The following is a 23,358-nucleotide window of genomic DNA, read 5'->3' as shown; positions in this document are numbered from 1 at the left end:
CAGGAGAACTCGCAGTTGGAGTTTGTGCAAGGCAAAAGCTGACAGCCCTTTCAACTTCACGACCAACTTCGTTTTAACTTGAGTTTTCACTGTACCTATCGAAGACGGAGCGGAATAAATCAAATTCACCGTTATCAGTATTACTTCAACGCACTGAGACGGTATTAGACGCATACCGTCCGGGGTCATGGAGTCGCAATGCCACAGCTTCCGTCACAGGTACGGGAAAGTGTTGCACAGAACTACCGCTGCATGGATATGTGTTACCTTCTTATGAAAACAATATGGGGCAAGAAAAAACGGCCTGATCACAGTGAAGCTATTTGCAGGCTTATTACACCGAACCGGTCCCTGGCCTTGCTCAATAGGAAGGGTTACAGACGGCTGTTCGGCAAGAATCGAAACCATTTTGCAAGTATGGGCAAGGGGTCTTCCTTCAGCTCACCCGGACATGGGTGAAATCGAACCGGTCATACAAGTAGCCTCTTTTTTAAGCCCCCACCAGAGGATAGCTTTTGTTTTTCTTGTTAAAAGACCGAGTCCAGGGTAACCAGCTTCATTTCAACCCTCGTTTAGGCAGGTTTTAAAGCCAAGGACTTCGAGGCTGACCTTTGAAATGACTCATCTAATTGTACAGAGTAAATTCAGTTGATTGTTGCTGTGAATATCGCTCACTTTCACACTCAACTTTACTATGTATATCGTTCTCATAGAGGAAAACACTTCCTTCAGTCAAGAGCTGATATAAATATAAGCAGAGTTCGGATATCATATGAATTTTCAGATCAATGGATGGCATTCCACAAGATATACAAGGCGGAAGAGTCGATGACCATATTGTGCTGAATTTCGAGAGCTGTTAATGAAGGGGTAACTAATACCTAGTCCGTTAAACACATATCAACTATTGTGCTCCGTGACCTTTATTGGCAATGTAGTGACAGGAAGACCTCACAGTATCTTGAAACTGTCCAGACGAAGATTTTTCCTCGCACAATTATTGGGCGAGACCACATCTGATCACATGATCATAAAGGACCCCATGAAAGTGTAACCTCACCTGTCTTTTTTGTTGCTGATATTCAACCAACTCTGAAGACATACTCTTTGGCATTGATATTAATTAACATTGTTTTTGACTATGGACTAAAAATATCTCGTGTGATACCCTGCGAATTGGTCATTTGGCCTGGTTAGTTAACTAGTTATGGATCGTCACCCCCCAGACAAGCGGTCTCGCGTCCTTCGTGTCGCTTTGATCCGCCCAAAGGAAATGCCTTCGGCCTATGACTATAAATATAAGACCAGACAAACTCCCTTTCTCTGCTAATGAGAACCCATATGGCAGCTATGCCATTGTATGGGTGAGACCGTTGAGAAACAGTGCAATAGCTCGGTTACGCAGAGACACGGGTATTGAAAGGGCCACCCAACTATGTTACCAGTAGATGCTCACATAACTGCAGCAGAAAGTAGGATGTCGGGCTCTGAGAACCGATGGATGCACGGTCCAGGAGCCGTGGAACCTCACCTTGATATTCTTTTTTCCCCTTAGGCTGGCTGGACAAGATCCTGCAAATAAATGATGGATACCCTGGTAAAGGACCAAAAAGGAAGTGAGATTAAGAGAAGTAAGATCTACGGAAATGTATTGCCCATGCGGTTATGACGTGGAGGCCATGAAAGGATCAATCAGCTTGGCCCAAGTTGATTTTTGAGGCTATTGAGGTTACAAAAGCTACTTTGCCTATATAAAGGGTTTGATATGCCACAATATTGTCGGTGGGAGTGGTATGGAATAAGCCTTTATTAATTACCCTGACTACGACTTACTTTTCTGTATCTACGTCGAGTAATACGGGATATATACCATGCTACCTCTTTCAATTCTGCAATTTCACGACGAATTGCCTTCTAATCGAGAGTTACACCCTCTGGTCAACGATGACTTTCTAATCACCGCAAAGGGAGGGTTTACCTCCTACTCAGAAGAGATACAACTTATTGAGCCCGCAAATCTGCAGCTGGAGAGTCCGATACGAACTCTATGGTCTCGATTGCTTGGAGTGAATCTTAATAGTATTGAAGAATACGATGACTTCTTTCAGTGTGGCGGCTCGGCCTCTAATGCCCTACAACTTAGCCAGATGATGTCAGAGCACGGGCTATTCTTAACCGTGAGAGATATTTTTCGATGTTCGCGTCTAGCAGACCTGTCCGCCCGTGCTCGCTCGTTCGCCAGCTCGCCTAACCCCAAAGTCATCCCTCCGTTTTCATTACTGAGGCCTTCCTTGGATACACGGAAAGCTCGCAGCCATGCCGCCTATCTCTGTCATGTGAAGGAATCTCAGGTGCTGGATATCTTTCCTTGTACCCCACTGCAAGAGGGGATGCTCGCCCTAACACGCAACAATTCAAATGACTACGTACAGCGATTTATCTATAAGATTGATCAAGTCATCGATATTGGGCGGTTAAGGCTGGCTTGGGATCAAGTAATAGCGATGAATCCCATACTACGTACACGGATTGTAAGTTTACCGAACTACGGGATTATGCAGGTTGTCCTTGACGAAGGGGTGCAGTGGATATTCGAATCCACTTTCGACAAATACCAGCAACGAGCTACGCCAAAAGAGCTCCCCATGGACCTAGGAGACCCTTTGAGCCGATTCGCTATAGTTAGTGGGGAGAAAGGAGCGCCTTGCTACTTGGTTTGGGAAATACATCACGCCCTCTTTGATGGATGGTCTATCCCTTTGATACTTGATGATGTTGAGTGTGCTTATTATCGCGAAACTGGGCCTGAACTGTTATCCATGGGCCCATATATCAAATATATTCAAGAGATTGACAAGATCATCGCCCACCGGTTCTGGACTGACCAGTTTGCTGGAATACAAGGAACGGGTTTCCCTTGGGTAGGCCTATCAGCTTATACAGATCCATCCCCAAATGTCCTAACTACGATTATGACGCATTACGTGTCTGGACTAGATTGGGGGCGCAGCGACTTCACACCTGCCACAATTGTTCGTGCTGCCTGGGCGTTAGTGTTGGCCATTCGTGCTGGCACCAACGAAGCATTGTACGGCGTGACAGTAACGGGCCGCCAGGCAGCAGTCCCAGGAATTGAACAGATGGCAGGCCCTGCCATTGCCACAGTTCCAGTCCGGGTGAAGGTGGATTGGGAACGAAACACCTATCAGTTTTTGGAAGCAGTGCAGCATCAGGCGGCCGATATGATTCCTTTTGAACAAACAGGCCTACAAAACATACGCCATATTAGCGAAGAATCTGCGACAGCGTGCCGCTTCCGCTCCCTTCTTGTCATTCATCCTATCCTATCAGATGATCTCCAGTTCCCAGGGAGGCCTTTTCTTAGTGAACTAGCTCGTCCGCCAATCGAACCTCGAGAGTGCAATGGCAGGTACACAGTTGATATAGACTGTAGGCTGACCTCTAATGGAATCCACGCAAATATGGAGTTCGACACCCGTCTTATCCCCAAACCAGAAATGACTCGCGTTGTCCAAGACTTTGAGAAAATCCTCCAGCACTTGGCAGGCAATGTCAACGGGCAGGAAAAGCTAGGAGATGCAATTGCATCGATATCGTCTTTTTCGTTGGGAGGAATACCTAACGTACTGACTTGGAATTCACAAGTACCCGAGCCTGTTTATGAATGCGTTCATATTAAGATTGAGGACAAGGCGCTGGAGTGCCCTCGATCCCTGGCGATACATGCCTGGGATGGGACGTTGGAATATCAACGATTAATTGAAACATCCAACATATTTGCATGTAAGCTTGCTGAAATGGGAGTGATGGGGACTCTAGTACCGCTATTGTTTGAAAAATCACTCTGGATGCCCGTGGCAGTTCTGGCTGTGATGAAAGCTGGTGGGACCTTGGTGGCTCTGGACATGAAGCAGCCGCATGAACGGTTGGCCCAGATAGTATCCCAGACCAACTCACCCGTATTGATATGCTCAGAACAAAACTCGGCTATAGCTCAGACGCTTGGACGTCAGCAGTTTGTAGTTGGGTGGAACCAATACCACCTAGATGCCAATAATTGGCAAGGGGCTTCAAAACTACCAGTAGTTCGCCCTGAGAGCCTCTTATACGTTGTCTTTACTTCCGGCAGTACTGGAACTCCAAAGGGAGTCCGTATAACTCACCAAAACTTCTGCACTGCTATTGCTTATCAGCAGAAGGCACTGGGATATAATGGCCAATCCCGGGTGATTGACTTCGCCTCGTATGCCTTCGATGTCGTATGGTCCAATTTCTTCCTTACCTTGACAACAGGTGCTTGCTTGTGTATTCCATCCTCACAGGAACGCGAAAACAATTTGGCTGGTTGTTTAACAAAATACGAAGTTAACCTAATGGACTCAACACCCTCACTGGCTCGAGCTCTAGGCAGAGAAGTGCTGTCAAGACTAACTACACTGATTCTTGGTGGAGAAACTATTTTACCGAGCGATGTATTGCTAGCTGGCGATCATACTAAGATCATTAATGCATATGGTCCAGCAGAGTGCACTCCAACAACCCTTCTCTCCCCGCTGGATGCGACTGGCGTTAGGATTGGCCGCGGCGTTGGTGTGTGTACCTGGGTTGTAGAGGAGGGCAACCCACAGCAGCTGGCACCAATAGGCACGGTTGGGGAGCTGTGGCTCGAAGGGCCTCTTGTTGGTGACGGATACCTTGACGATACTGAAAAGACCGCTGCTGCTTTTGTTCAAGACCCTATCTGGCTCGTACAGAAAGCTGGACGCCGTGGACGTGTCTACCGCACAGGCGACTTGGTTCGATATGAAGCAGACGGAAATATTGTATTCATCGGCCGGAAAGACCACCAGGTCAAGATTCGAGGCCAACGCGTTGAGCTAGGCGAAGTCGAAAGTGTTATCCGTCAGATCATTCAGCAGCCCACAACCCGAGTTGTTGTCGAAGCAATCCAACAGTCCCCTGAGGCTAGCGGCCTTACACTGGTGGCTTTTATAGCCCTCCATGGATCTCAAACTATGGATAAGGACTCACATAACACTGCAGTGCAACAGATGATTGACGGGTTCGCTAGTCGACTGGAAGAACTACTACCTTCATACATGATTCCTGCCATATATTTTCCTTTACAGGATATCCCCATGATGGCTACTGGTAAAACAGACCGGAAGTGTCTTCGCGTTGTAGGCAAGACCCTGCTCTTGGAAGCTAAATCCTCTATGTCACGGAAAGGGAAAAATCAGGAAGATATAAATAGCAACTGCAACGAGCCGTTGGATGAAACACAAACGATCTTGCAAAATATTTGGATGTCTGTTCTCAATCTGTCACAACAGGAGGCATCTGTTGATGTTGCATTCTCCCGGCTGGGGGGTGACTCTATCTCAGCAATGCAAGTCGTTTCCCAATGCCGGATGCATAATATTCACTTGACTGTAAGTGATATCTTGCTATCACGCACAATCCGGAATTTAGCCAAAAGATGCCAGGCAGCTTCTTCTCAGAATTATTCAGCCACTAGTCTCGAAGACCCAATGTCCTTGTTCGATCTATCCCCGATTCAGCGTAATTTCTTTGATACCTACCCAGAGGGGCTAAACCATTATAATCAGTCCTTCCTCTTAGATCTAAAAGATCCTGTGTCTGTAACTGCACTCGAAGGCGCCATATCTGCAATCGTTTCTCGCCATGCAATGCTACGTGCACGCTTCGAAAAAGACCAAAAAACGAACACCTGGAAACAAAGGATTGTTGAGCATGGTACGAAGTCATTTGGGTTTGCGGAGCATACAATGGAAGACCATGCCTCAGTAGGCATTGCAGCTCAGCGGCGACAGGAGAATATGAACATTAAACAAGGCCCTGTGTTTGCCTGCGATCTGTTCAACCTTCCAAAGGGCAGTCAGATGCTCTTGCTCTCTGCCCATCATTTGGTAATGGATCTAGTGTCCTGGCGGATTATCTGGGCTGACTTGGAGGATCATCTACAATTTGGAAAGCTCCGGTCTCCTGAAACGTTGTCTTTCCAGGCTTGGTGTGCACATCAGGCCCAAGTAGGACGCACGTTATCACCGCTGGAAGTGCTCCCTTACTCCATCCCCGAACCTCAGCTAAACTTTTGGGGTGTACCATTAGAGGAGAACACCTTTGGCCAATCTGAGTCTGTGGATATAGCCTTTACTCCCGAGGTCAGTTCCCAACTCTTCGGGAAGAGTAACGATACTTTTAGAACGGAGGGTATCGATCTTATTCTTAGTGCTCTCTTCCACTCATTTACCCATACATTTCCGGAGCGCAGCGTACCTGCGATTTGGGTTGAAGGCCACGGACGTGAGCAACCTAGTACGCAGCCAATCGATGTCTCCGGTACCGTTGGATGGTTTACCACCATCTACCCTCTAGCCATTCCGATCAGCCCAAATCATTCTCTAGCTCGAGACATAGTCCGGTTAGTCAAAGACTCACGGCGAAAGGTACCCGGCAAGGGACAGCCATTTGCGGCCTGTCGATACCACAGTGAATCTGGCCGCCTGGCCTTCGAGCCCTATGATTCCCCTGAGATTGTATTCAACTTTACAGGTCGATTCCAACAGCTTGAAAAGCAGAATGGGCTATTTGATTCATCACCATCTTCAGAACCTGGAGATTCGGACCTTACAATAACTGAGAATTCCAAGTCGGCACGGCGCCCTTCAATGATTGATATTGAGGCGGGTGTGACTGACAGCGAATTGAAAGTTGAATTTGTCTTCCACAAAATGATGGACAAGGGCCGCCTCCAAACGTGGGTTCGTAACTTCACACAAGACCTAGAATTACTTTCCCATGACCTAGCCCAAGCATCAACTAAGTTCACGTTGAGTGATTTACCTCTGCTTTCCCTTTCATACAAAGGCCTGGATATCCTTCTTGATCAACAGATTCCTCAAATGGGTATAAGGCCGGAATCGATCCTAGACATCTACCCCTGTTCACCTTTACAAGAGGGTATGTTGATAAGTGCAGCTAAAGGGGTTGCTTCATACCACACGCACACTGTCTATCGCTGTATGTTAGTTGGTGAGACCGTCTGTCCCATACGACTAGAGTTAGCCTGGAAATTGGTGGCCAGCAGGCACACAGTGCTCTCTTCCGTATTTACTCTTCATCCTGAGGGCAACGGTTTTATTCAGATGGTTCTAGATAAACCGCCGGTTCGCGTGATTCAGATAGATACTGACTATAATAACCCGGCTACGATATTGACTAAAATGGAAACTCCATCTTTCGCGCCCAGCGAACCTCAACACACATTAACCATATGCCGGTCAAATTCAACAAGTGAGGTGGCGGTTCGACTTGATATGGATCATTCTATGAATGATGCTCATTCAATGTGGATCCTTTTGAACGAGTTTGCGGCTGCTTATGATGGCTCAAAATTCCCTGAAGCAGCACCCAGTTTTGTTGACATTATCCGTTACATCGACCGAACCCCTAGGGCACAAACTACGGCCACATGGGCGGCACTGCTAGATGGAACCCAACCTTGCAACTTTCCCACCCTACCACCACTCCAAGGACAAATGATACCTGAAACCTTTAGTGAGATATCTAGTTCCACCCCATATTCCAAAGCCGGCATTGTGGATTATTGCAAAAAGTCAAATATTCTGATATCCTCTTTCCTGCAAGTGGCTTGGGCCATAACCCTATCTCATCATACGGGGATGAGGCACGTCTGCTTTAGCTATCTTACCTCAGGCCGTGATGCCCCAATTGACGGAGTAGAGAGAATGGTCGGGCCATTGGCCAACCTTCTTATTAGCCGGATTGACCTAGGTCCGCCTGTAAGAGAGGTTCTCCAAAACGCCTCCAAAAGGTCGGAGCAGAACATGGCCATTCAAAACGTGTTTATAGCAGAGGTTCTCCACCGCCTTGGGCTGTCCGGGAAACGGCTGTTCAATACATCCCTTTCGATTCGCTATATGTCCAAGGATGAAATTCCCAAACACCGGATTTCATTCATAACACTAGACGACGAGGATAACCATGAGGTAGGACGAATGTTTTTCGCCCATCAAGATTTAAAGGGGTTTAAAACTGACACAAAAGCTCTTATAGTATGATCTAAATCTGAACGCCTCAGTAAATAGTGTAGGCTACACCGATCTCTTGATAGAATTCCGGGAGCCATATATTACCCGACGAGTGGCTCAGCAGGTTTATGAGACCCTAAATCAGGCAATTGATTATCTTCTAGATGTCGATTTTAACATCAACAATGAAAATTGTAACTTGGAGGAAGAGTCCTTGGTCGTCAATAGCCACAAGGCTGCGGGGTCATCATCACCCTTTGACCAGTTCTTTGCAAGGATGTGCGGTGTTGAAAAGGCCCTTGCAGAAGCCTTTTGGAAAGATCAGTTTTCTGGCACTCGAGGCGGACACTTTCCCGAGGTCAAGCCAGCAATTGTCTCTCAGATCGAACATGATGAGGAGGTACATCTGAGCACGAAAACCCTTGATTTTGCCGGATGTGATTTCGCGGTAGATGTGATAGCTAGGGCTGCCTGGGCTATACTAACGGCACGTATCTCACACATCGACGAGAGTTTGTTTGGAGCAGGTCTTAGAGACGGTGAAAGGATAAAACATATACTACCTGTCCGCGTCATGCTCGACTGGGACAACAGCATCCTTCACTTCCTCCAAAAGGCGGAGCAGCAGCTTCGCGAAATGGTGCCCTTCCAGCGGATGTGCTTAGAGCAGATCTCTCGCGTCTCTGATGAAGCCTCCTTCGCATGCAATTTCCAAACTTTGATAGCAATCCGCTCTCCTGGAAAGGAAGAAAAGGAGAGTCATAAGATATCTAACATCACCAACGGAGACACAAAGTCTTGTTCAGATATACGAGGAGGCCAATATGCTATGATAGTTGAAATGGAGGTAAGAGGCAAGCAGACAAAGATTAGCATCAATTTTGACTCCCGGGTTGTTGATGCGGATCGAGCTCTTCGGCTCATCCAGGGGTTTGAACACGTTATCCATCAATTACTCGACGTTAATCGGCAAAAGGACAACCTGAGTAATGTGACAGTGGCAAGTCAACGCGACTTGAATGATATTTGGACCTGGAATGCTGAATTACCACCATCAGCTGAAGGCTGTGTACATGACTTAATTCTTGAGAAAGTTATGCAGCGACCGCATTTTACTGCTGTCAATGCATGGGATGGGGATTTAACATATAGCGAACTGCATGAATTATCATCAAAGCTAGCACACCAGCTCCTCTCCAAAGGTATCGGCAGAGGAAGCATTGTTCCCCTTTGCTTCCATAAATCCAAATGGATGCCGGTTGCTGCCCTGGCGGTCATGAAGGTTGGAGCAGCATCTGTGGCAATCAACACCGCTTTCCCAGAGCAACGGCTTCGCTCAATTATAGCTCAGGTCTTTGCCAGTTCAAGCTCCAGGCTTTTACTGTCATCTATGCCAAACAAAAGCCTCTGTGAATGCCTGGGTGGAGGTGAAGTGCATTTAGTAGGGGACAATCTACTTCTCCCTATTGCTTCTAGGACAGCTGCTCCGCAGTGGCCTACCGTTTACCCATCTGACACTTTCTATATCGTGTTTACTTCTGGTACCACTGGAAATGCTAAAGGGGTAGTGATTACGCACCAGAACTTCTATAGCGCAATTGCTCACCAAGGAAATTTTCTGGGCTTCGATAGTCAATCAAGGGTGTTGGAATTTACATCGTATGCCTTCGATGTGTTTTGGCTAAACCTACTCCGAGCACTAGGTGTAGGCGGATGTCTTTGCATCCCATCCCTTGAGGAGTTTGAGAATGACCTTAGTGGCTGTCTAGAAAGGTACCGGCCAACCGTTCTTGATCTGACCCCCTCAGTTGCACGCATTGTGGAGCCCAAATCTGCGCTTTCCAAGCTATCAACCTTGGTTTTGGGAGGTGAAGCAATTTCACCGGACGACCTAGATCTGGTCGGCGAGGACACAGAGTTGATCGTGGCCTATGGTCCAGCAGAGTGTACCCCAACCAGCACGATCCTGCATCGAGCCAAAAGCCTAGAAGGAGGGGAAATTGGTCGAGGAGTAGGAGTGTGCACATGGATTGTTGACCTTGAGAACCCCCAAGCACTGGCAGCTGTTGGCGCTGTTGGCGAACTCTGGGTTGAAGGCCCGCTTGTCGGCGAAGGATACCTCAACGACCCCGAAAGGACAGCAAGAGTCTTCATCCGCGATCCCGAATGGCTTCAGCGTGGCTCCCCGGACGGCAGTCGTCCAGGTCGTCGCGGGAGACTGTATCGCACTGGAGATCTGGTACGATACACCGAGGATGGCTCACTTGTCTTCCTCGGACGCCGAGACACACAGGTCAAGGTTAGGGGCCAGCGGGTTGAGCTTGGAGACCTTGAACATCACATCCGCGCGACCGCCATCAGGTTTATGAAGGAGGCGGGAACACTGGCAAGTAACGGTAACGTGCAGGTCGTAGCTGAACTCGTCCAGCTGCCTGGCATGCCGGACAAGGCTCTTGCGGCATTCGTGGCTTTGGACGGCACGGAGAATATCAATGGCCATAACGGTGACGAGCAGGAGAAGTACGGCCCGCCTGGTTCAGCAGACGATGGCCGGGATCAGGAAGCAACTTGAAGAGCTGTTACCCCGACACATGCTTCCCTCAGTCTACATCCCGATCCGGCACATCCCTATCACAGCGACAGGCAAGGCGGACCGGCGAGAGCTACGCGAGATGGCAGCCTCGCTCGCAGCCCGGGATGTCGAGGCACTGAACCGGGCCTCTGTCGACAGTCGGGTTCCTCCTCGAACAGAAAAGGAGTGTCTGATGCAGAGTCTCTGGGCCGAAGTGCTGAAGGTCGAGGACAAGGACCGCATCAGCGCCAGCGACAGTTTCTTCCGCGTCGGCGGCGACTCGATTGCAGCCATGCGTATCGTGGCAGTGGCTCGCTCTAGGGGCCTTGAGTTCACCGTCCGCGATGTCTTTCAGTATCCGGTCCTCCGTGATTTGTGTCTTCAATGTCAGGAGTTAGTAGCCTAGGGTATTACTATTAGTCTATATAATATAAGATTATGACCACTTTTATGGCCATGATGAGGATCTTTCAACGTTGCCTTCGACGTAGTCGGGCATAACCACCATATATGTAACTATACACCACCCTAAAAAGAGAGAAAAAGATCACTGCAATGTAGATGATGGCAAGAATAATGAGGATGAGAAAAGGGAAAGCCTTGATATAGATAATACAAGGGTCTAGCCATCGCCTGTAGGCAACTATGCGATCTCAATATTATGTGTGTGTGGAGAAGTTACAAACACCCGAATCGTGAGAAGCAACTCAAGTCCATGAGAATATAATATATCGACCGTGAGAAGGAGAGAAAGATGTCTTTGGAGGCAAAGAAGGACGGTTCTCACCCCCAGCATCTCGAGCCCAGCGAGTTAGGGACGAAGGAATAGTGAGTGCCATCCTACTTCTACGGAGATCGCAATGGCTGATTTGACCCAGCTGGGAATCGTTCTACGACAACTCACTCACCCATTATCTGTCTACTAAACGAGATGGAAGGACACGCCATGAAAAGCAAGATGAAGACGAAGACGAAGCAGCAGGAGACTCCGACTCCGACGTAGGGACGTCCTGGTTTACAGAACACAACGCTCCTCAAAAGGTGCTCGACTTCATGGCCTCGGAGCGCTTCCCGCTCGCACCAGGTCAGTCGCGGACAGACAGCGGACAGCCTTCGATTCTCGACCTGGGGACGGGAAACGGAAGCATGTTGACTCTGCTACGCGAAGAAGGAGGGTTTGACGGCCCGATGGTGGGAGTGGACTATTCGATCAAGAGCATCGAGTTGGCTAGACGGCTGGTGGGCGAGACCGCTTCTGAAGGAATACGGTTCGAGGTATGGGATATTCTTGATCCGAAGCACGAAGCGGACATTCGCGATGGTGTTTTTGGTAAGGATGTGGACTGGTTCCCGTTCGAGGAGGGCGGGTTTGATATCGTGCTCGACAAGGGGACGTTTGATGCTGTGTCCCTGTCCGGAGAAGGCGGGGACGAGAGGATATGCGAGAAGTACCCTGGTGTAGCGCTTCGGCTGGTGAAGGAGAGCGGGTTCTTTATTATCACCAGCTGCAACTGGACGGAGAGTGAGCTGGTGGCATGGTTTACCGGCGGCGGTGATGGCTTCAGGGTGTATGACCGGGTTGAATATCCCAAGTTTCAGTTCGGCGGGCAAGAAGGGCAGGGAGTATGCACGATCTGTTTCCAGAGAGTACACGGAAGTAAACAGCAATAGAAGTAAACAATTATTATTCGTCTTGCCAAAGAGGCACTACCTTCGCAGCATGGCAACGATACACCATCTGGCTCTGTTCTCCGGCCCTTCATCCTCTCTGACGGCCTTCCACTCTCTCGTCCGCTCTCCCTCTGCGGAATTCATGTCTCTCTCCCACATCTTCTCGACCACCAGGCCCGAGGCCACTGCCTTTTGAAAGAAGGACGCCACGATATCTCGACCGGTGTGAAGCCCAGCAACCACCCACGCTATACCTGGAGAAGAAGACGACGACGGACTCAGGAACCAGAGCAGCGTCTGAATGAGGTTTTCATGCTGAGATGGCATCCACAGACAGTCCGCACAGATGACACGACCGAACCGACCTCTGTTGGCGGCCGCAAAGCCAGCCATCCGAGCCAGATGGCTGGTCTCCAGCTCCTCCTCGTCTACGCTGACGCTCCCCTCAAAGACCCCCCACTGGTACGGCTGCACTGATATACGGTCTGCGAGGTGCTGGGGTATATTCTTCTTGATGTTCGACTGGATGGGCCCGTACAGGCCTGGAGCTGACGGATGGTCCGTGACGGTGACGGACGCTGCACCGGCGAGCACGCTGACGATGGAGGGAAGGGCGGCACCTAGACATCGTCCCACGGGGCGTAGTTATCTCTGGTTATAGCGTGTTTGAAGTCGAGGCTCGAGTGAAACGGGGGACTTACCTGCACCGAGCTCAAGGATCCGGTGCCCTCGTACACTCCATGAAGTCGAAGCTGGAGCCGAAGCAGCATCAGAGGAATCTCTCTCTATCCCGTCCGTCACCAGCAAGCCAGAGCCCCAGAGATAGTGAGCAAACAGCCTGCGAGCCTTCTCTACCTCTGCTCCCGGTGTAGTTTTCTTCCTTGCCTGTCCTTCTCCTTCTCCTGCTTCTGTATCTGTGTCCGTATCTGCCTTCTCCCGTGAATAGTCTGGTATCGACAAGGCGAGGTCTCCAAAGATCGAAGACGAGTAGACGAGCTGCTGGCCCGGCTGTCCAACGCAAGACGGCGCAGACTCTGGGTAGAGGACGGGCAGGAAACTGGCCAGACGGTCTTCCACCTCCCCTTCGTCCTCGTTTCTGAAGCGTGTATGAAACATTGGAAGTTGAGAGAGAATAGATGTAATCGACGTGAAGTGGACGTTGTTGGCTGTTCACTCAAGATGGAGGCCAACTTCATCACTTCATCGCTATATCTTCACCTATAACGATATATCTTCTATTATATATAATCCATCGTATTTCATGATCTACGACCAAAAATAACCCGAAGATCCACCCGGTCGTCTTTTTCTTTCTCTCCACTTTCATCTTCTTCATCTCGACTTCAACATCGCCAACCGCAAGACTTCTCGACCTCTACCAACATCCTCACCCTCGATGCTTCACGAAGAAATGCCTGTCTAAAGCCCTTCGTCCCTTGTCGTCGCCTTGCCGAGATCTTAGCTTTTGCCCCTGGCGCCGGCTCTGGGTCACTCTTTTTTTTTCCTCTTCATAAAAAAAAAAAAAACCTACACCCTTTTTCCTCTCTGCCTTGACGAAACCAGCCATCTCACTCGCCCTTTTCCACCTCTCAGCCCCAGGATGGCGTCGTTCAAGGTATGTACGCTGCTAGAGATGGCTCTCTGCGGCTCGATGATACTCCAATTCACCCGTTCTCGTCGTTGTTCTCGTCGTTTGTGCTCGTTTTGTGCTGCTGGTGGCAAGACTAACAAACTCCCCCTACCAGCAGGACTCTTCGCGGCCGCTGCCCCAAGCCAGCAATGGCCGTACACACTCGCACTCTGTCTCCCTGGGAGCTCTAAACTACAATCACCGTGTCACTCGACGGAAGAGCATGACCTCGTCTGCCAACAGCAGCAGCGCCGCCGCTGCTGCTGCCACGGCCGCCATCATCAGCGAGTCTGGCGCCAGCACAGGGGCACCCATACACACCTCCCACCACCGTCGAGGGCTCAGTCTGAGGCGGGCGGCCGGTCTCGAGTCGACCTCCGTAGGCTCGCCGTCTGGGTTTGGGGCCTATGCCGCCAGGAATGGCGTGGCAGTCGACCGCAAGCAGACCCCCTCGCTCAACACCAGTGCCATTGCCGAGGAGCTGTCGACGGGTGGGAGGCCGGTCAGCATCAGACACAGGAGCCGGCGGGCGAGTGAGGGTTCCCATCTGATGAAGGCTGAGGGCAAGAGGTCTCTCGTCGAGTTGAAGTGTGACCGCTGTGGGAAGGGGTATAAGCATAGCAGCTGCTTGACCAAGCATATGTGCGTATACCCCGTTTCCCGTTAACCCATGCATACATCTATATACCTCTATAGATCAATAATTACTTTGGCAACGATGTTGACATCTGGATAGGTGGGAACATGACCCGGCATGGGCAGTGACCTCGAAACTCCTCATATCGAAACACCAGCAGGTCCAGCTGCTCGAAGCCGCCAGCGTCCTCGTCACGCTCAATGAACCCTCCTCCGAAGACACAGCCTCGCGCACAGCAGCCAGCGGGAGCGGAGACTCTGACTGTTCGTCTGCCTCTCCCACCGTCTCTGGCATATCTGAACTCCGCGACGGCCTCAGCTCGACTGAGACCACTCCACCACCCACGAGCGACGACGGCGCTTTCTCCAAGTCCAGCGACCCCTACCGCTACCCTAGCAGTTATAATAATCACCATATTAATCATAATAATCATAATCACTCCTTCTCACGCTCCCTCCAGTCCATACCCTCGGCCTCCTTCGCCAGTGGAAGCAGCGTCCCTTCTTACTCGCCCACACACTCTCACTTCCGCCAATCAAGCACAGATACCAGACCGTCGACCGCGGATACCAATGGCGTCCTCGACGACGACGCAGCCGGTCTCGCAGCAGCAATCGAGCTCTGCAACTTTGGCACTCCCAGATCAGGACCCATGTCCATCCCCGAAGACGTCCCTCCCGTACCACCCCTGCCAGCTCGGTTCCTAGGGCAGAGCGTCGGCAGCACAATGGCACTAGCCAACAACCAGACAGACGGCTTCTTCAGTGGCAACAGCACCGCCTCCAGCAACAGCATGAACATGAACCTATCAAATAATAACAGTGGGAGCAGTATCTCCGGAGCAACTATAACCGCCAACCTCGCTGCGTCCACACCAACGGCCTTTGATGCCCTACCCATGAACACACATACACCCATATCATACCGTGTCTCGGACGAGCGAGACGTCAAGATGGCCGACATCAAGCCAGACATCACCGAACATGCAAGCCCAAGGGACAACCACGCTCCAAAATCAGGCTCGCCGGACGACGACTCAGACCGTGGCTCTCCGTCTTCGGTCGTACACATGGATGACGACGACGACGGTGTCTTTGGCCGCATGGAAGAGTGACCATTGATCCCATTTATTTACCCTTCTTTTGTCCAGCCCCACACCCCCTTTTTCTCTCTCTCTCTCTTCTATTTTACCTCTTACTAAAAACCCATTTCCTTACTTACGGACGGAGGAATGGTGGAATGACTTATTTACTTTGGAAACGAAATGAACGGAAACCTCTTGGATATTTGATATTTCTCATCCTTTTTTTCTCTCTCTCTTCTTTTACTGCTCTGTGTCTTCTCTTTTCATCTTCCAATTGCCATACTTGCTTGTTACTTTACATATATATATACATCAACCCAATGAGGAGTTTGTTTCTCTCACAAGCAGCAGGCAGGAGAAGCGGAATGCGATTAAAGACTTATATGACTGATCTAGCAGCGTTTTTAGCATCTTTTGCACTGCTTGCTGCGTTCCATATATCCTACTTCCTCTATTTTACACTCGCGACCCCTTACACCGTTCTGATTCTCCTTTTGATTCTTCCGTCCATCTGGCCTTGTGGACTCGACGTTAACTCGTTGATTGGATTCCCCCCCTTTTGGCTGATGTCTAGCCACTTTATACTCATCTATAGGAATGATGATGTCTATGATACCCCGTCTGTGTTGTAATTCTTTGTACGAGACGTTCATTGACCGGTCAGCAACATCAAGAACTATAACGATGAAAGGAAGTAAATGGAAGAAAGCACTGAAAAGTTGAACTCCGGGCTCATCATTCATTCGTAAAAAAGGTCCCTTCCAAGAGTAAATAAGAGTAACCGTATCTCCCCATCCCAGAACCCCATGTCGATGAAAATGAAAAAAAGAAACGAAAGAGTATATATCAAGGACTGACTAGGGTCGTGGTATTATTATTATTATTTTATTCAGGGAGTAAACCTGCTCAGCGCCGGTTGCTTGTGCGGACAATGCCGTCTGGAGGTACCTTGTCCAGCTTTTTGCGGCATTCGGGACAGTACCATTTTGCAAGTCGGCTAGGGACTTCAGGCAGTCCAACACAGTCAAGATGAAACCATTCTCTCTCGCACTGGATAGGACATATGCGTTAGTAGGGTGCGTCACTATACTGTAGAAGAACTCATATGAAAAAGGCAAAATAGATAACAAAAGCGACACACTTAGCAAAGCAGCAGCAACATCGTCACTCACATCATGGTATTCACAACATATCATGGTTCCAAAGCTCACGTCTCCGCAGAGACAGTATCGTGGTTCGTTCGGATCGATTTCTTCTAGTACACCATCCTCGTCGATACGTATATCCTCTGACTTGGACGATATATTGCTGTCCCTTTGGTCTCTTTTCTTTTTGACTGCCGGTTTGGCCTTGCGTTTGCCTATGCTTACTGCCGAGCCTCCGTTTTCTCCGGCCGTCACAGGGCCGGGAGCAGGCCGTTTGCTGCGTCGTCCAGCTGCTGTTACGGCCGATGATGCTGCGCCGGCGGTGGTTGGTGTGACTGGTTGGTTAAGAGAGAGGTCCTTGACGGCTGGAGTGGTGCTTTTACGTCGAAGGCGTTCACGGGTTGTAGAATCAATTGAAGTGGATGTAATTGAACGGCGACGGGACGATGTCCTTGTTGCTGCGCCCGGAGGAGTGGCGCTGCGTATAGCCTTGGTGATAACAGAGAGACGACGGCGGGTCGAGGGTTCGACTGCCGATTTTGGCTCGGCAGGCGATGTCATGGGTGAAGAAAGCTTGGAGCCCGGTTTTGATGGAAGGACGGGGAGCTTTAGAGATATGGTGGGTTTGGAAGCTTTCTTCGTTCCGGCGGAAGGATTCTCAGCAGCTGGCATTGTAAGCTGTAGCCTTTTCGGCGGAGGAGGGTTGGTGGATGGGCTGCTGGCGCCAGCAGATGTAGGCCGTGATGTGCCCTTTTCTTGTCCGGGAGCTGCGGTATCAGCCAATTCATCGAGTTTCCTCTTCTTGGACGTGCTCGGTTTGATCTTCAGTCTAGGCGTAGCTGTTGAATCATTAGCCAGAGAAGCATTATTATTGTCAATAGTGCCTAAAGGTCCAGTGTGAGCGCTATCAGGAACAGCAGATGGCGCAGATGGTGCTGGTAGAGTGGGAGCCGGTGTCTGCGATGGCTGTGCAGGGCTCGAGAACAGATTCTTGAAGGTAGATCCGATATTCCCAAGACGTTTTGCCGCCATTTCCGCCTCTGCTGCGGCCTGGGCAGCAGCTTGTTCTCGGGCCAAGCTCTCACGCTTTTGCTTCTTTGCTTCGTTGAGTTTCATACCTCGATTGAGAATAGTTTTGCTTTCCTCACTCCTGTACTGCGGCGGCATGCCTGCGCCCTTGTAGGCCGGCTGGTCAGGGGAGTAAGTATTTGCTATATCATCGCAATCCACAAACTCGGTGCCTTCTTCCTCGGCCTTTTGTTTGGCGGCCAGATAGCCATCCCAGCCACGAGCACCGAGGGCCAGCTCTCGCTGGATCATGACGTCGCTGGGCTGCCAGACGTTGTTCTTCTTCATCTTCTTCCGTAGCCGTGCCATTTCCCATTCCGTCAGTCGCAGCCACGGCCTATACTCACCACCGATCACAGCGTCTGCTGGAGGAGGTTCCAAAATCGGGGCTGGTTTAGCTGCTTCAGTAGGCGGCTTATCTGCAGGTCGCGCCGGCTTCCTATTCTTGGGTTGTTTTTCCTTCTTGGTCGTTTCCAAGGCTTGGTCTGAGGGTATAGCTGGTAGTAGACCTGACGCTGTTCCTGGGGTCTCCGACAACGCAACACCGGGTTTAGGAGTGGCCGGCAGCTTCTGGTTTCTTCCTTTCTTCTGGACTGCCGTATCCTGTCGCCGAACAGTTCCCTGAGACTTCTGGCCGTCCACACGTAAGGTGATCCGTGGCGTTGTAGCTGTTCCCTCGGCCGTGCCTGGTCTCTTTTCGGCAGCTTCTTCATCCTTTTCCAAATCTAGATTCGCCAGTATCGCACGTAGCTTCGACTTTATACTCCCAAGACGGTCGACATAGTGATCCACTAGGTCGTAGAGACGGCAGGACTCCGCATAGGCCGATTCACGGGCGTTGACTGCGCGTCGCAATTGCTCTGATATCTGCCTGCGAAGTATATGAGGCTGCGGGCGAGACTCTGCGGGAAGAGTTGGAAGCTCGCCATAGACCTTTGTGAGCTCATGGACGGAAGCTGTCGCATTGATATACCGTTCATCGAGGCCGCGGATCAAGGTCAGCGAACGAACGAGGTCTGAAGGCAGATATTCAGTGTAGTCGATGAAGTCTGTAACCGTAGCTTGCGCATCAGGATCAGAAGGGCCTTCGATGAACAGCTCGCCCAGCGCACTCGACTCTGGCATCTTCTCTTCTCTTCTTCTTTTTCTTCTTCTGCTGCTGCCGCGTCTTCCGGGAGAGTTGGAGAGTCGCGCTGTTTCAGTGCCCAAACTGCTGTAGATTCATCGGCAGAGACAGCCAGACAGGATGGAAGAGCAGAGCGTCAGCTTCAGCATCAGCCTCCAGCCGGTTCGCCTGCTGTCGTATATCTCAGATGAGATATTCTCTCTCTCTCTCTCTCTCTTCTTCTCTTCTTCCTTCTTCGTCTTCTTTGCGACTTCAACTTGGTTCTTCATTCGCGTTGGCGGCAAAATCTTCATCCGGCCCGATTAGGAATATTTCGACTTCTTCTACTTGAAATCTCAACGTTTGGAGCTTCAAAGACGTCCAAGTCTACAGAGGCTGGATAATGATAAGAATGCATTTACAAGGCTCTAAAGTCTAGACATGAATCACCACCCGAGCTTCACGGCTTCCTCTCTCCAGGTCTCGCCATAGAAACTCCGCCAGTTAGCATAGATCTGCTCTGCCACTCTGTCTCCGATATCCTTCCACCGTCCGCCGTCTTTGCGTAAACGGCTCATGGGGACGATGTCAAGAGCATGGCCGGCCCAGTCTCCCCTGTAGACATTGTCATTCCACAGGGTCTGGTGGCAGATGGCCTCGCTGAAGCCGATACCCAGGATGAACGGCCCGCGGATATATCCAGTGTGCATGGCGATGGATGTCGAACGGATGTACTCCCGCGCTGTCTGGCTCCTGAGAACCCAGATCTCGCCGGGCGGGGTCCAGTATAAGGCGTACGGACACTGGTTGATGATGTACCGCAGGTCGTAGGGACTGTATCTCTGGGTGTTGAGATGCAGCTTGGCTGGCACGGTCAGGTCAGGAGGCAGGTTATCTTTGGCGATATCCCTGATCCGATCGAATCGGTCAAAGGCTAGATGCCCGAGGTTCAAGGGTTTGTCCAGTGGGTACATTCCCATCGACAGGCTTCGAGCCCTACTGTTCCGGCGCAGTCCTCGGTCCATCTCCGCCAGCAAGGCTTCGGAGAGCAGCCCTCTGGGATAAGGAGCGTCGCTCCCGTATCTATGCCGATGGCCCATACACACGACAGGCGTTCCGGCCCAGAGACCAAGAGTGCTGACGGCAAACCGTATGATTGTATGCCATCCTATCGACCAGAGGTAGCGGCAGCTGAGCCCGAGGTGGAGAACGTCGATGATGTCGATGTTCTTGATGATCATGGCGACAAGCTCGGAGGGCAGTCGCGCGATAAAACAGTTGGAAGGCTGTATGCTTGCATATGGCATTTTCTTCCAGCTGCCTGGATGGGCTCCAGACGTGACATAGTCAGGATAGATGTGGAAAGTTGGCACAGCGAGCAGCATGAAGATGCCGCGGACGCCTTTGCGAAAAATAATCTCGGCCTCTCGTATAACGATTGGATGCATCTCTCGACGATGGGGCGCGATGTACACGAATTTCTCCTGCTCCATCTGGCCTGTATTAAAGGATAACTTTGAAAAGATAACTGTATACGAGCCGTCTACGGAGAACAGAGTCGTCTTGAATCACTCAAAAGGAACATGTACGGACTACTTGCTAGGGACGATTAGATGCAGCTGCGACTGATGCTCTCTCTGGTAGAACCATGGGTCAACTCTCCACCAACGGGGAATATATGGTTTCATGGTGATATCAATCTAGATTCTCCTGCCACTTGACAGTTACAAGCCGTTCTAGATCTATAAAACTCGTAAGATGCGACGTCACCCTTGCCACCGTGATATATATATATATATATAAACTGCAAAGACGCAGCGGTAATTCTTCAACTCTCCATAAACACTTTCGCTAGAAGAAAGTCAACAGCATCTATACAATATCAAGCAAAATGCCCGTCGTTCCAATGACCAAGGAAGATGCCTCGCGCATCCAGTCGTCTCAGGTAAGCTTGATACGTCCATACACTCACGCCGTGTTGTTACTCACGTCAAAAAGGCCACTGGGGGGAAAGACATGTCTTCAGGCGGCTTTGCAGCGCGCGCTCAGTCTGCAGGCGATCGAAATGCAAATACAAGTCAAGCTGGCAGTGGAAATCAGAGCCAGCAAGGTCGGAAGTGAATATTACTTTTGGATCTTGTAACTGGTTTTAATAGTTCCAATTGAACATGAAGAAGGAAAGCGAACATGCGAGAAACCCGCTGAAATGTAGGAGACACGACAGAAAGACAAGATTAAAGGAGACGAAGAAGAAAGAAAAAAAGAAGAAGCGGAGAGTAGGTCATCACGTCGTGTCAGTGTTTGAATCATAACTTCGTACCATGTCATGTCAATGCCATGCCATCTATCTATCAAATGCCCCCATAGTCAACTCCATCATTAACATGTTTATCGTCCATCTACCATGTCATCCATCCTTCCCTGAGACCGCTGAATCAGCTGCACGATCGACTTCCTCCGGTCTCTCAACGGCCTGGAGTCACCGACGGTGATCTCGTCTGCTCTCGCGAGGACCCTCTCTATCGCCTCGTTCAGCCTTTTCTGTTCCTTGAGCCGTAACCGGGCATCTGCTGGTGGATGGAGCATGAACTGGTAACACAACGGCAACAGCTTTTCTTTTACATGTGTCTCGAAGATGGAGAGCTTCTCATCGGATGTCTGGGACGCCTTGAAGTCCGGGCAGGGAGTAGGAGGGCGGTTAGGCACAGAGTATGGCCCGCTTGGTTCTGGTTTGGAAGTAGGGAGTGGCGTGGGAGGAGCAGATGCGGCTGTAAAAGCAGAGGCAGAGGTAGAGTCAGAGGGATATGTGGGCGTGCTGGCGGTGCTGCTGGCCGACGGCGAGGGATAGTATGTTGCGTATGGCCGTGGCTCTCGGCAGATGTTTGGCAAAGGGTCGAAAGAGACCGGAGACGATGACGGGAGGGGAGGCGTTGGGTATTGGTATTTGGATGTCTTCTGCTTTGGTGCGGTCTGCTTCGGACTTGGCCTCTGTTTCGGAGGTGCTGTCTCCCTTGCTGGCTCTCTGACAGGCGGCGCAGTCTGTCTCGTCGTCCGAAGACGAGGCCCTCTATCAGGCGAGACTGGCGAAGGATCCCTTGGTTTCCGTTCGCGACGGACTGACGGTCTTCTTTCCTGGCGGGCAGGCATGGGTGGAGGAGAGCGACCTCGTCGAGCAGACGACTTAAAGTAATACCTCTCGTCCTCTTCTTCTTCTTCTTCTTCGTCATCTTCCTCCTCTTCCTCCTCTCCTCCTCCTGCTGCTTCTCCTTCGTCTTCCTCGCTGTCGGACACTGGAATCAATTCTGCCTCCCTCCATCCATCGACCATGTTGCTGCTGGCATAATAACTCCCTCCACGGTACACGCCCTCCGTATAGCCTGGCATCACGATGGCAACGACTTCAGAAAACTGCTTCAGGCCCTGCGACTTTGCACTGGCGTTGTCGTCGTTGAGCAGTCGGCCTTTGTACATCAGCTTTATCCTGCTTGTGTCGCCGATATGCAGCGTCTCGCACGCCAGCCGTCTGAGGTCGCTGATATGAAGCCTGCCGTCGTCGATGGAGAAGGCAGGATACTCGAAGCTCCATGCCTCGTTCCGGTACTTGAAGATGATGATGTCTGGTAGTTCGCCGTCGTCCGCTGAAGGGGAGGCGAGGTGCCGCGCGCGCCGACGGGCTTCTTCTGGGCTGATGGTGTTGCTGTTGCTTCTGCTGCTTCTGTTACTGTTGCTGCTATATGTGCGCGGGGTGCTGTAGTAGCTTGTCTGGCTGTATCTATAGGGATCGTAGTAGGAGTAGTTGTTGTAGTAGTGGTTCTCCTGGTCGCGAGGCCCGTCCCAGATGCCATTGCGACGATGCTCGCGGGTGGCCATGATCTTCCCCTTACTCACTATTTTTACTTAGAGGCGACGAAGACGAGGAAGAAGAAGAAAAAGAAGAAGAGGGAAAAAAAGAGAGAGAGAAAAGAGAGAAAAAGACATGGATGTTGAGATGCGCTAGTTGTATGTACATGCAATGGAAGAACCGCTGCCAATAGAAAACACCGACGGACCCAGAGTATGAGGAGTAAAAGAAAAAAGAAGACTTCAATACAATAATTCAATTAACGCACAAGTTAAAAATGACGATAAAAAGGCTGCTCAAGTAGAGACGAGACACGTATTCATGCATGCCCAGACAGCACCCTCTTTGCGGCTCTGCAAGGGTTCTTCTTTTTTTTTTTCCTTTTCGAACGAACAATTCTATTAAGAGTTGTATTTGAAAGAGCATTAATAAATATGTTTCTCCGGGTGAAAAGACGCCTTGCAATGCATTAGTATGGCCGCTGTAGAGTGAAGAAAAGAGTATTATAG

At 50.3% G+C, this 23,358-nt stretch overlaps 7 protein-coding genes across 7 annotated transcripts; 3 read left to right on the top strand and 4 right to left on the bottom strand.

The window, feature by feature from the left end:
• Window positions 1–1,871: 1,871 nt before the first annotated feature.
• On the top strand, window positions 1,872–11,074 carry MCYG_00851 (non-ribosomal peptide synthetase; the record flags this gene model as incomplete). The annotated part of the gene is made up of 4 exons (XM_002850701.1): window positions 1,872–2,531; window positions 2,562–8,054; window positions 8,122–10,616; window positions 10,657–11,074. The coding sequence occupies 4 exons, from the start codon at window positions 1,872–1,874 to the stop codon at window positions 11,072–11,074; spliced, it is 9,066 nt and encodes a 3,021-aa protein (XP_002850747.1).
• Window positions 11,075–11,422: 348 nt separating this feature from the next.
• Window positions 11,423–12,339, top strand: MCYG_00850 (conserved hypothetical protein; the record flags this gene model as incomplete). The annotated part of the gene is made up of 2 exons (XM_002850700.1): window positions 11,423–11,496; window positions 11,547–12,339. 2 exons carry the CDS (start codon window positions 11,423–11,425, stop codon window positions 12,337–12,339), a joined length of 867 nt encoding a protein of 288 aa, XP_002850746.1.
• A 36-nt stretch (window positions 12,340–12,375) lies between these two features.
• MCYG_00849 (conserved hypothetical protein) lies at window positions 12,376–13,455 on the bottom strand (the record flags this gene model as incomplete). The annotated part of the gene is made up of 2 exons (XM_002850699.1): window positions 12,376–12,959; window positions 13,041–13,455. 2 exons carry the CDS (start codon window positions 13,453–13,455, stop codon window positions 12,376–12,378), a joined length of 999 nt encoding a protein of 332 aa, XP_002850745.1.
• Window positions 13,456–14,192: 737 nt separating this feature from the next.
• MCYG_00848 (C2H2 Zinc finger domain-containing protein) lies at window positions 14,193–15,720 on the top strand (the record flags this gene model as incomplete). Its single annotated transcript, XM_002850698.1, has 2 exons — window positions 14,193–14,611; window positions 14,706–15,720. The coding sequence occupies 2 exons, from the start codon at window positions 14,193–14,195 to the stop codon at window positions 15,718–15,720; spliced, it is 1,434 nt and encodes a 477-aa protein (XP_002850744.1).
• Window positions 15,721–16,758: 1,038 nt separating this feature from the next.
• Window positions 16,759–19,028, bottom strand: MCYG_00847 (conserved hypothetical protein; the record flags this gene model as incomplete). The annotated part of the gene is made up of 2 exons (XM_002850697.1): window positions 16,759–16,779; window positions 16,863–19,028. 2 exons carry the CDS (start codon window positions 19,026–19,028, stop codon window positions 16,759–16,761), a joined length of 2,187 nt encoding a protein of 728 aa, XP_002850743.1.
• A 426-nt stretch (window positions 19,029–19,454) lies between these two features.
• MCYG_00846 (conserved hypothetical protein) lies at window positions 19,455–20,501 on the bottom strand (the record flags this gene model as incomplete). Its single annotated transcript, XM_002850696.1, has 1 exon — window positions 19,455–20,501. The coding sequence occupies one exon, from the start codon at window positions 20,499–20,501 to the stop codon at window positions 19,455–19,457; it is 1,047 nt and encodes a 348-aa protein (XP_002850742.1).
• An 895-nt stretch (window positions 20,502–21,396) lies between these two features.
• MCYG_00845 (conserved hypothetical protein) lies at window positions 21,397–22,878 on the bottom strand (the record flags this gene model as incomplete). The annotated part of the gene is made up of 1 exon (XM_002850695.1): window positions 21,397–22,878. The coding sequence occupies one exon, from the start codon at window positions 22,876–22,878 to the stop codon at window positions 21,397–21,399; it is 1,482 nt and encodes a 493-aa protein (XP_002850741.1).
• Between the last annotated feature and the right edge of the window lie 480 nt (window positions 22,879–23,358).

Source organism: Microsporum canis, genomic scaffold, assembly GCF_000151145.1.
Source record: "Microsporum canis CBS 113480 supercont1.1 genomic scaffold, whole genome shotgun sequence".
NCBI classification, from domain to species: domain Eukaryota; kingdom Fungi; phylum Ascomycota; class Eurotiomycetes; order Onygenales; family Arthrodermataceae; genus Microsporum; species Microsporum canis.
The sequence above is the reverse complement of the archived record's forward strand: the minus strand, read 5'-3'. Positions and strand labels throughout refer to the sequence as shown.